Below are 12,526 nucleotides of genomic sequence, written 5' to 3'. Positions count from 1 at the left end.
AACAAAAGTAACAAATACTGTGTTTGTTGATTTTAAGTGGATAACAACTGTTGAGAGTTATTGTTAATTCTACAAAGGGCTCCTGCAGAATAAGGCCAGTGGGATTTTAGACTTTTTCAAACTTTTTTCAGTGCCACCTGTAATAAAATTTAAGACCAATTTTACAATAACCAAAATTCAGGCAAAAAAAACAAAACAAAACATGAACAGACACCTATTACTTAGATTTAGGGACAATTTTGGCCAAATATTTATTGTGACATTAAATCTGACTTTTTGGTCAAGTTATTGTGAGAGTTGTTTTTTTTTATAAGTTACCAATAATTTTGGGATTGTACAATGGAACATCAGAGAAAAAAATCTATTTCCCATGTCTTAGAATTTTTAAGACTTTTGAAAACTGATTAAAGACCGCTTAAAACCAATTAAGGCCTTGTTTTTAGATTAATTAATTAAATGCCTTTTCAGACTTTTGAAGATCCACAGGAACCCCCGCTGGACTTATCTTGGTCAATTTGACTTTTTTTAAAATCGCGAGATGAACTCCCACATATCGCTTAAACAACACATTTTTACTTACTTAGCCATGACGCGCCTCACGTTGATAGCAAAGAGAGCAGGGTTCTTTTTCTCCTCCTCTGAGGGCGTATAGATGGGAAGGAACTGCAGAAAGAGTCAGAAATGATGGATCAGAAAAATCTCAGACATTAAAAGAGATCTGATTATTGTAGGGATGTATGCATTTACAAAAACGTACTCATTCTTTTGTGTAAAATGAAAAAAAAAACGTATACCCAAGCATGAAATTAAGAATTTATACAACACGTAAAGGAGAAAAAATCTGTAGTGTCTTTGCTGTTTAACTGTTGCACAGGTAACATTTTCAAAACATAAATGACATGACGAAACCAGTCATGACTTCCTTGCACATAGCGCACGTTAATTTGGTAAGTGCACTGACCTATGTTCATAAATAGGGCCTGACTTGCAGTCACGTTAACATATGCAGTTTGGCGAGAGAATTTCAAGCTTACCTCGACCACAAACTCGTTGTGCAACTGGCAGAGTGTCAGCCACAAGATTTCAAACCTAGATAATAACAGGACATAATCAGCAACAATAAACAAACTGCGTGTTTTGTGGTCCATGTCAATTGCGCATTTGAATTAAAAAGTATGTACAACAAGAATATACGGTGGGATTTTTTTGTTGTTTTTTTTTCCCCCCAGAAATTTGTTGACTTCAATGTTTTTGCCATCTTACAATAACAAGGAAATATGTTTTTCTGCAAATTTGAATTAAATTGTTTCGCATAATTATTTATTATTACCATTACTTTAAAACCAAAAATGACAGTGTGAATATGCATTGATTTTTTAGTGCAGTGTTTCTCACAGCTTTGGATCTGGACAGAGAGCTCAAGGTATTTTTATGTTTTCAAAAATGTAAGAACATGCATTCACGTTCCAAGTAGTAGGAAAATATATGTAAATGTGGTATTACTCTCACACTTACTATGACATGTTTGGAAGGAAATGTCACCTTATACTCTATGTGCATATGTTAAAGGTTATGTGTGTCTTTTAGAGATTTAGTAAAAAAATCTATAGCCTTATTTTGTTCAGCTGAGCTGGGAGGACAGCCAACCGCATTCAAAGACACACCATAATGAAGGAAGCTGAGCCAAAACAGGATGTAGTATTCTGAGGACACTACACAGACGGATAACAAGGGCAATCTTTTTCCTCCAGCAATAACTAATCTGCTCCCAGTCTGAGATCTCATTACTGAGATTCCAGTTCAAACCACAATGTTCATTTCCAAAATAGTAGCACTTTAGTTTTAAAATGTAATAAATGATAATCTTTACTGTGATACATGATAATGAGAGCTTTGATTAAACAAAAACAAAAAAAACTTTCTATGTATAATTTTAGAGATCTTGTAATAATAACTCTCAATAACTTCTGTATATTCCAGTAACATTGAGGTGTATTTATTTACAGCTTTTAATCTTAATTTTAAAAAGCATAAATATTTTCTTCTGTATTTTAAAAACAAGTAGAAACTGAAGCCCACCATATATGAAGTTAAGAAATTGTGTACTTACGCTCCAGGCCCTTGCCACGTCCATGTGATCGAGTCCTGCAAAAATATATGAAGCAAATATATTATTAGAAAAACATGTATTACATGATAATACAAAATATTTGTTGGATGCATTTCAAGACCAATTTTTAAACTCCTTCCTGCAGCTGTTCTCCCACTAAACATTTTATCCTTATTTGGTGACCAAATAACAGATTAGTCTGTAATCAGGTGTAGGGCCGATTCCTTAAAGCTTCATTTAATCCATATAACTATCACACAACAAACTGTGGAGAGGTAATGATGAGAAGATGTGAAGAAGGCATGAGGAAGACATTAACAGAAATGTACTTGGGTTAACCAGGTTTTAACTTCCCATTTAAATCGACATTTCTGAAATCAGATAACTGCAAAAAGTGGTGGATACTAGTGTTACTAAAACGCATGTGAACACAGTGACTCAGCAAAATCTTTTTTTAAAACTCAAGATATGTGTCAACCATGAGACTCAAAAGATTACAATAGCCTAACCACAGTTTAAGGAGTGGAAAACTTTAAGTTCTGCAAACACATTTGTGATGTCTGCAAGTAACCTCAGATATTGAAGAACACTGAAGTGCTTGCTGGATTTATAAGATTATAAGAGAGAAACACTTCTTTTTTGCAATGTCCTCGGTTGGTTTTCCACAGACTCATAAACAACAAGCCCGAGCCATGCATTGGATTTGCCTTCTGAGTCACATCATGATTAGCCAGATTCCCAGTGAAGCTTTCAGAAAGTGTCTCCGCACGCTTCACTGATTCCTTCTCATAACCTGATTTAAATGACGTCAACTAAATCAGCCTCTTTAGACTGGCAGTAGGTGTCCACTGAATCAAACGTCCATCACTCTGCAAAGAATGTCTGGCACAAATGAGTTTAGTTGACAAACTCATCATAGCACCTAGGACAGATTAAACGCATGCTTTCGCAGTAAAAGCTTATGTAATTATTGCCTTGGGCTTTTTGTGAAGCACAAGGGGAGGTAAATTTGAATCATAAATTCAATAAACAGATGTAAATCATTGATTCATAAATAAAACAAAATAATGTAGTCACTGCGGCTGTGTCCCATATGCCCACGGCATGTTGTATCTTCATAATTACTATACTCATTAGGACTACAAAGCCTTAAATAGGACTACAAACCCACATAAGCGTTGCATTTTTGATTTCCAAAAAGGTAAGTTGACAAGTTATACAAACAAGTTCTGCTTAACTCTTCAATCAAGCTCAAAATATTTACACAATATGACCACGACACTCAGTGTTGACTGAAGGAGGATCTCACAGTACCGTGTAGGATTCTGCTGAGTTTGCTATTCTTTCTGCATCACTCAGAACATTTTCTCCTTCATGATACTATATATAACAGCAATCTCTTTCTTTACACCATGTGACCGGCAAGATCTTTACCTACCCACTGAGTGAGACCCTGGTAAGGTGCCAAACGGGCTAGAGGGCATGCATAGTATACATACAGACACACACAATATGGGCCATGAAAATGTCTAAAAAAAAATCAACACAGAGAGCTAACATTTTAGTGTCGCGGGCTATTTGCGTTATTTAATCTCCTACCACTACCGCAATTTTGCTTTCAATTTATACTTTACACAACATGCATATATGTTGATACAGCTGGGATACCGTAAGTGTTTTGATAACATTTAAATGGAGGGTAGAAGAAGGTAAAAGGCAGATTTATTGGTCATTTTTTTAAACCAAGTTTAATAAACAAAAGTACTTTTGTCCTTGATTAGTGTTTGTTTATAAGAAAAATGGGATTGTGATTTTTTAAAAAAATAGTTGTGCCACTAAGCTGTGTAACTACTTTATCCATAAACAATCTTACCAGTTTGTTAGGGTAACGTATCACCACAGGCTGCACTGGTACAGCTGGGATGAAGGCCCCTGCAAGAGTAAAAAAGACAGATTCATCTCAATTTGACATATCTGCGTCAACAATACATTGGTTTAAGGACAAGAGCACACAAATTAGAATAGCAATGGCTTGTGTAAAAAAAAAAAACAATTGTAAAGTCAAAAACACCAGTGTGACAAATGCAGAAATATTAATTGTTTGGTGATCTAAAAGTTTGCCAAATAAAATCAGAGTTACAACCAATTGTCTATGTCTATGCACTAACATGCACACACAGCTGGGCTGTCTACCACAACAAACCACAGAGAAGCTCATATTACAACATACACAGAGGTAGCATAAATGTATTCTCTGCTCAGGATAGCTGTTTATTTATTTGGTTACTTAATATTTATTTTTTTCTTCTGTAAATCATAATAAAAAATTGTAAATATATGATGTTGGGTATGTGGTTGTATGCATATATGTTTGTTTAATGAGAGTACAGGTTTAAATTAATAAAGATGGTGATTAATTAAAATTCAATTACTTTAAGAGAAGGGGTGGGATTAAATAAGTTTGTACTTTGACCATTTATTCTGCTTTATGTTTTTCATTGTCTGTAAATCGGACTTTTTTGTCTGTCTGCTTTTGTATAATAATTTCTCTATTTCTTTTTTTTACATGTTCGAAATAAATTTAAATCAAATCAAACAGCACACAGTGGTTTGCTGCTACAATAATGCTCTGAATGTTGAATACAGAACCTTTAAAACTTTCACATCATAATTAAAACCTTAGGAATCCCAACAATAATTTCCAGCTGTGCTCCACAACAATTAAGACCACACATCACCCTTAAAGCTAAATTAGGCATTAATTCAATGAGTAATTTAATTTAAATGATATGTCACTATGGCCACTAGATTAAATATGAAATATCAATCCATACGAGTAAGCTGGCAGCATGACTTCAGAGGAGGAAAAACAGGAGGAAACCTCATTAAGAAGAAAAATTATGGCGGGAGAGCTTTACCTGGCTTAAAGGTGATTAGGCAGGATCTATTGGTGCATGTTCCCTCTGGAAAAATCATAATCTGTAGGAAAAAACAAAATGGTTCATAAATTATCCCAAAAAAAAATAAATACATAAAGAGTAATAATATCCCATACAGAAAGAAAAGCATTTTACGTTAAAAAAGCAACGTTAAAAAGCAGAAATGTGTGTTTCAGCTTGCATCCTACTGCAAGTTGCAGTCAGATGCCCATCTCTTTTTTAAGCATTTTCTCTGGATCTTACTATGGACCTACCATATGTCACATATGCTAGCAGAGAACCAGGGTTACAGCTGTAACCGCAAGGGTGTTTTGTACAGATAAAATAAATATAACATAATGCATTTGTTATGTCATAAAGGTCACTGAGTCATATTTTAAAGCGGTTAAGATAACTGTTAACATTATACTGTTGTCCTCCCTTAGGCATAAATGTAGTAAAAAAATTCCAAATAGAGTCTGTTAATGTTAAAATCAGCTGCTGTTCTGTATGTGTGCCCACAACCGCATATACAAGTGTACACAAAAATTTCTGTCAGTTTACCTGAGGCCATTCCCCTCCAGAGTGGGCTCTGCGTTTGATCTCTTCCACAGTCTTTTTTCTGGAGTCCTGGTCTGACCGTGATACAAACACTGGCCTGATGTACTTAATCAAAGCTAGAAGCAAGAAAGCAGACAAAGAGAAGAGAAAATGCAAATGAATACAGAAACACTTTTTTATTTCCTATGACAGCTCAGCAACTAAAGCACCTCCGACTGATCTGTATTTACTGCATTTAATGCATAAGTGGAGTGTTGGGGGGGGGGGCTCAGATGTCTAGTTCAAACTGCAATTTTTAAAACATTGCAGTCAGTCACATATAAATTTGTACTTCGTCCCTTTAATACAGGCCATATCAATAATGCCTGAAACAGAAATAGATATTTTTGCAATTAACATTATGATCATATGTTTAAAACAATCTGATATATCCAGTAGCACAAACTCGATTGCACAGGCTAAAAAAGCCAGCAAGGGAAGACAGCATAGTTCCTCTTTTCATCAACCACCATCTAATGGTGTTCTTAAACAAAGCACTTAAGTCAAAATCACTATGCAATACAGATACAAAGCAGCGAAGAGTGGGAGACTGTGGTTGTCCTGAAACATTCGTCTGTGTTAATGTGATATCCATGTCACTGTAAAGCACAGTTGAATAAAAAGCCTGTTATATGGATAGATAACAGTGTCTGCTGTAGATGAAGGCAAAACATGAGCCACAAATGTTTATTTAGATGCTACATCTATCACACTTAACACAGGATCATGCGTTCCTTGATGCTGGTTGCATAAGTCAGATGAGTCTCACATGTTGATTACAAATGCAAGAAAGATTCTGGCTTCCCTCTCTGATTACAGGAGTGATGTAGTTCCAGCTACAATGTTGACAATATGCTCAGGGCTTTGAGGGGCAATGGGGTGATCTAACAAATCAAAAAAAATGACACAGCAAAACCAATAGCAGTGGTAGAGTCTGAAACTGCTGGCTGGGCTGATGATCATCAATCATAAAAATCGTTGATTTACTCACACTGTGACCCTCTAATGTAAAAATGGTTAAGCATCAACAGACTAAATCTTTAGTGATTAATATCAAAGACATTTTACACATTTGCAAAAGCATGATTGATACTGACACATGACAAAAACCTGATTTATAGTGATATTGATTAACAATTTATCACCCAAGCAAACTGTACTTACCTGAGAAATTTTACTTTTACAACAAACGCACCATTGCAACAACCAGATTTCTAACTTTACAAAATCATACTCACAAAAGTCAGTTCAAAACTATACAACTTTCATTTTTCCGAGGAGCAATGTGGAAGCCTTATAGTACTTTTCTCACTAAAGTGAAACCACTTCTGTCAATTTCACTTCCCATAGTATTAACTTAATTGTGTTACACCAAGGTAATCTTCTTTAAAGGTCAAACAGTCAGTAATGTGACTAACACAAAGTTGGTGCATTATGAGAGGAGAACTTAACTAAGATATATTTGCATTAGACTTCAGTAGTATCAAGGTATTAGGGTATACTGTGGAATTTAGAAATACTGAACTTAAATACCTGCAAAAACACAGATGCACCTCTTTCTTAAACTGATATGAAGATGCGGTATTGAGGCACTGCAGTGCACAGCATGCACCATTAGAGGTGAGTCTCTTCTGATGAAACAGGCAGCAGAGCTAACAAAAACTGTGACTGCAAGTGGTGAAGATTATGTTGCAGGACTGGTTAAAAAAGAAAGATGCCGCAGCTCCTGTTTGAGAGTATTATATAACTTTAACTTGAGATGACCTCTTCCACCAACAAAGACAGTTTATTAGACACATCAGCTGCGTTTCGCCAGCTGATGTGTAGGTATTCGCCACTGCAACAAGTGTCATTGGTTCCTCCCATCTATTTATCATTCTATGGGCCATGAGCATTTAAACTAAGCAAGTGTGCTAAGTGGGCTAATTGCATAGAAACAGAATTATAGGCCTGACAGTTACATACAAGCTGCAATGTCTTCTTTGACCAGCTTTTACATGTTTAGTTGTTGTCATATACTGAACAGCAATGTTATGTCAGGAAGATATGAAAATATATTTTAAAAAAACCAAACAAACAAAAAACGGCCACAACTAATCTGCATAGCGCAACTACAAAGGAACAATGTACGAGGAAATGAAAGAGGACCTGTAATCAGAAGAGACAGGATGTGAAAAGTCTGTATTAGAATTGCAGAGGGCATTAGTTAGTGGAAGCCTTTTCTTGTACGTCCCCTCTTTATCAATAGAAAAAATAGTAAAAGCAATGTTTCCTGTAGCTCTGAGACACAGAGCCATTCAAAAAGAAACACAGGTTTAAGAGACCGGGGATAACAGGAAATAAATAAAGCGGGGAGTGAGGCCACGAGAAGAAGAAATTGATTCCAACTGCCTGTCTGCTGGCAGGAAGGGATTAGGGCTGTAGCTGGTACCCTGAGAGACACTCTACACACGTCACTGTGGCTGATCAGGTCTTAATGCCTATTCTGGATTTCACTTGCTTGGCTATGGTGACTGGTTCCTACTTCAAGGCCAGCATGAGAAGTCAAACTTATGCTGAACACACACATTAATGGATAACCCTTGAACTAAACCCTGAAAATGTAAGATGTAACCATTTTTTATGTGTACTTCTGTTCCCTCAAAACATAATGTTGACAATAACGACAATTTATCTATGAGCAAATGTGTCCAAACTATAGTTATCAATCCAGCAATATAAGCAAGTAAGGCTGCGCAAACTTGGCAAGCTTCACTCGGCCTGGAGGTAGCAAAGTGGCTAATTACTGACTTAGAAAGCAGAGGAGGAGGAGGAGAAAGGACGGCTAAAATAACACACACACTTAGGACATTTACTGCATGTCCTGCTGCCAGAGGCATAAGAACAAATGCCTGGCAACTACCAAGGTAACTGAACTTGCAAGCTAGTTAATAGGATCTACTGTTAAACTAGTGAGCGACTGACTGCTACTGAGCAGTCAGTATTATCTGGTGCGCCGACAGTGACTCCAGTTAGCTATCTGAATGGATTGGTGGTGTCCATCAGTGGTGATAACAAAACAGCTGATAAAAGTCATAATTAAGTCTTAAGTCTTAAGTCTTCCTTTAATAGTTTAGTGGTAACAAGGGCAGGTGGATAATTATATTTGAGATACCATTTATTTTTAACATTATAAATTGATTTGTAGGAACTGAGCTAGAGATATGGAATAAAATAAAATGTGCTGACCGTGAAGCTGATGTAGGATTTCAGCCTTAATGCTGTCCACCTAAATGACATAATGAAGCAGCTTTCTTATCCCTTGTCAAATCATTTGTCATTATGATTGGCTATCATGTCTGATAGGCTAGCCTTTAATACTGAGATCTACAAAATTAAGTCTTTAAGGGATGTTGGGAGTTACTGTTGTTCATTTTCCAGTGTGAGTCTAAACATTTAACTGTAGAGGAATGTCTGATTTCAGCTTCCTCGTGTCATGGATGGTTTTACCAATGTCATTGGGACAACATAAAACCATGCAGAAGGTTGAAAGGTCATAATGATTTACAGAATTAACTTCCTGATGCAGAGTTGACAAGTCAATGTTATTATTTTTGGAAATGTCTTGTGATCCAACTAAAGCAAGGTATGTGTATTTTTGTATGAGTGTTTGTGGCATACCACTGCTGTGAACATAAGCTAAGCTGTACTTGACTTTCACTTTGCAAAGTTGATTGGGCAATCCCCTCTGCTTACCGACAAAGCAGCAAATCAGAGAAATGCTGTGACCTGCCCTTTACAAAGTACCACATCCCAACACAAGTTGCATAATGTATATGCTTAACCTTCCCTGAAACCCACATGAGGCTGAACAAGTTTGGGTAATAACTATGCCTATTCATGGAGACTCTGAACTTTGATCAAATAGATTTTGTAGTGCTGTCATGAAGAATGAGATCACTCTTTTTCCAGACTTGAGTCTTTAAAACACCTGTTCTCTTGCTCACAATTTAGGTCATAGTTATGGAGAAAACAATGAGAGTAATATATCCTGGATTAGGTTTGTTACTTACTGCCCCAGAGAGGTATATCCTTGCTCTCGGCCTTCATGACAATTGAGGCCATTGTCATTGTGACTGGGATGGCATCAAAGTAAGATGAGTGGGGTGCCAGGGTGAGGATGGGTGCTTCTGCAGGTAACGCCCTTCGTCCTTTCACAGTCATCCAATGGAAACCCCCCGCAAACCACATGACCCGCATGATGATCTTCAGAATTATGTCCACCAGTCTGCAAACAAGATCACGCATATGTGAGGGGTCACTTTTCATTTGAACTCCAAATGGAGATAAAATTTCCAACACTGAAAATTTGATAGACGCGTATGTCCAAAGACATGACATGACAAGTAAATGGTTAAGGTTCTTTAGCCTTAGAGTTATGAATTGTGCTATAAAATAAAAAGGATCAGTGAGTTGTGACTAGAGTGAAAACAAAAGAATTTAAGAGTAAGAAATAACACCGGTAACACCCTGTGAGACAGTTATATTCCAGGTGTAGAATAGTGCAGATTATCTCATTGACTCTGTTCTGTCTCTGCCCCACTGGACATTACAACGCAAGTCAAAAGCTAAACTTGCATAGCAGACTTTGTTTTGGTTTTTTTTGTTTGCCTTTGTGCATGCTTGCGTGTGTGTGTGTGTGTGTGTGTGTGTGTGTGTGTGTGTGTGTGTGTGTGTGTCCCTTTGTGTTCATCCTGTGTCACCTCTCTGAATTTGGAGGTTTTTGGTGGTCTGTAAATGCAGACAGAATACTTAATTAATCTTCTTTTTCTCAGCAGCAGTTTGCTGAGTTTTGAGCTGTGGCGTGGAGAATTGAGGAACGAACTGCGTGATGATCACACTTTAGACTTCCTTTCAATCAGTTTGTGGTTGGAGCAATCAGAGCAGATAAGAGAAGTAGCCGCTGCAGTGGTAAGGTAAAGAAAACTTTTTGTTGCTGCACAGGTTGGACCCAGCTCTTGACTGCAGGTTGCAGGGTTTCCATGGGAATGCAGACGATTTTATTTAAAGTAGGTCTGGAAAAACCATAGACGACACAAAAGCTATTTGACAATATTAACAAACGATTAAGCTTTACTTTAAGTGTGTTTGGTGCACTGCTTCCTCGTCTGTGCCCAGAGAAAATGCCATGCGCAAGAGAGCGAGAGCACAAGAGAGAAACACAGCTCAAAAATTAAAAATCCATATGTTGCAGTGCATGCTGATACTGTAGTGGTGCAACATAAATGAATGAATGCGTGGGAAACCCTGCTGCATGTTCATTAACCATTCAGTGGTGGTTAAGAAGTGGTTAAGAAGAGGAGAACTTGAGTTTCTCTGACAGACTATTATGCAATTAAGGAGCATTACACGCAAGACAGAAACAAACTGAGACAACTGAACTATAAAAGCTCAAGAATTACTTAGAATAAAATTGAGCTTTGTAACATATAATAGTGATTCTTTTAACCTAAAGCTTGTACATATCAGACATTTCAGCTCCCTTGTCATAGCTGTATTTGTCACAGATGAAAAAGGACTTATTGAAACAGACTGTTAAATTAATGTATCAATAAACAAATCAATCTGTGGCCCATTGCATATAAAAAAACAAAAACTGAAAATACTACACTAAAGTGTTAATGTTTGAAGTTATAAACCATGCATGAAGTAAAATCTTCAGGCCATGTGATTTTCAATTCATACTGATAGCAGAATTGTTTCTTTTGTGGTTAAGTGGTCCTAAAATTCTATTGTTGCTGATGTGGTGTATTACTTGCTTGTAAGAATTACAGTCCTCCCTGAAATATAAAATTCAGCATCAAACAGACAGACACAAAAAATGCATAACAAAGCACCCACCTTCTCCAGAGGCACTGGGGTTCGACGGTGGTCTCTGAGCGCCCTACTGAGGCCAGGAAGGCAAAAGGCCAAGCCAGCAGCATCATGAATGCAGCTATGAGTAGACGGATGGGGAACAGTGTGACTGTCATTAATGCAATCTGCAAGAGATTGAGGAGAAGAGAGGATGAAAGGCGTTAAAGAAACAGATCCAAAAATACACGTTCTGTAGGGTGTAATGACACATAGATCTGGATCAGTATATTAATTCAGTGATCAACAATCCAATATAATCAATGCAAAGTGTAACACTGATATGTATCATCATCTTTAATACAACTTTCTTTTATGTTCCCATGACACATCTATGTCACCTTTTCCATCCAAGCACACCAACTTCCTAAACATTCAAACAATGCTAATGCCTACCACCGGGCTAAAGGTAAGCACACAAGAAAAAGACAATTAGGAGTATTGACTAATATCATCTCATATCAATTGTAGGCCCCTGAAACGAATCAAAACTGTATCACAGCAGACTTCGAGATATCAGCAAATATCTTATTGTTTTCCCAAAGAATCAATATAATATCGTCTCATGATGAAACTTGTGATTTACACCCCAAATGTTTTGTCAGTCATCTTGGTACCATTACTGTCTTAGTTTAACTTCAGTGTCCACAGTATTAAGCCTTTGCTGATGCCAACTTCATAACTTTTATTTTTTAAATTTGCTCTACAACAAACGCTTTGTCATAAAAGCCAAAAATCACAACATTCACAAAAGTATACTCTAAAAATAGACTGACATGTTGGCACAGGAAGGAAGATGCAAGAACTTAGCTGATTTTATTACTTCTTCAACGCATAAAAAAAAGCAGATCAAAGGACAATAGTACCTTCAACTTGTGAGTAAGTAATTAACTGCAAGCATCTGGTGTAAAGAAATAAAAACAGGATGTAGTTTAACATTCAATGTGTAATGAAGCTGAAAGATGATTTTCCTCATCCTACATAGTACAGAGTGCAGCAAGCCTGC

General features: G+C 36.8%; 1 protein-coding gene across 1 annotated transcript in view; it reads right to left on the bottom strand.

Annotated features, from left to right (window-relative positions):
- Nucleotides 1-12,526, bottom strand: part of LOC121945648 (lysophosphatidylcholine acyltransferase 1) — a 28,926-nt gene that overhangs the window by 9,629 nt on the left and 6,771 nt on the right. Inside the window, exons 2-9 of the mRNA XM_042489944.2 lie at nucleotides 11,509-11,648; nucleotides 9,681-9,895; nucleotides 5,593-5,705; nucleotides 5,029-5,089; nucleotides 3,984-4,042; nucleotides 2,111-2,145; nucleotides 1,035-1,089; nucleotides 581-663 (exon numbers count right to left, since the gene is read on the bottom strand). Coding sequence (XP_042345878.1) covers nucleotides 581-663; nucleotides 1,035-1,089; nucleotides 2,111-2,145; nucleotides 3,984-4,042; nucleotides 5,029-5,089; nucleotides 5,593-5,705; nucleotides 9,681-9,895; nucleotides 11,509-11,648 — 761 coding nt within the window. The remainder of the gene's footprint in view (nucleotides 1-580; nucleotides 664-1,034; nucleotides 1,090-2,110; nucleotides 2,146-3,983; nucleotides 4,043-5,028; nucleotides 5,090-5,592; nucleotides 5,706-9,680; nucleotides 9,896-11,508; nucleotides 11,649-12,526) is intronic.

This window comes from Plectropomus leopardus, chromosome 11 (assembly GCF_026936395.1).
Source record: "Plectropomus leopardus strain MGB_pleo_1.0 chromosome 11, ASM2693639v1, whole genome shotgun sequence".
NCBI lineage: Eukaryota > Metazoa > Chordata > Actinopteri > Perciformes > Serranidae > Plectropomus > Plectropomus leopardus.
The sequence above is the reverse complement of the archived record's forward strand: the minus strand, read 5'-3'. Positions and strand labels throughout refer to the sequence as shown.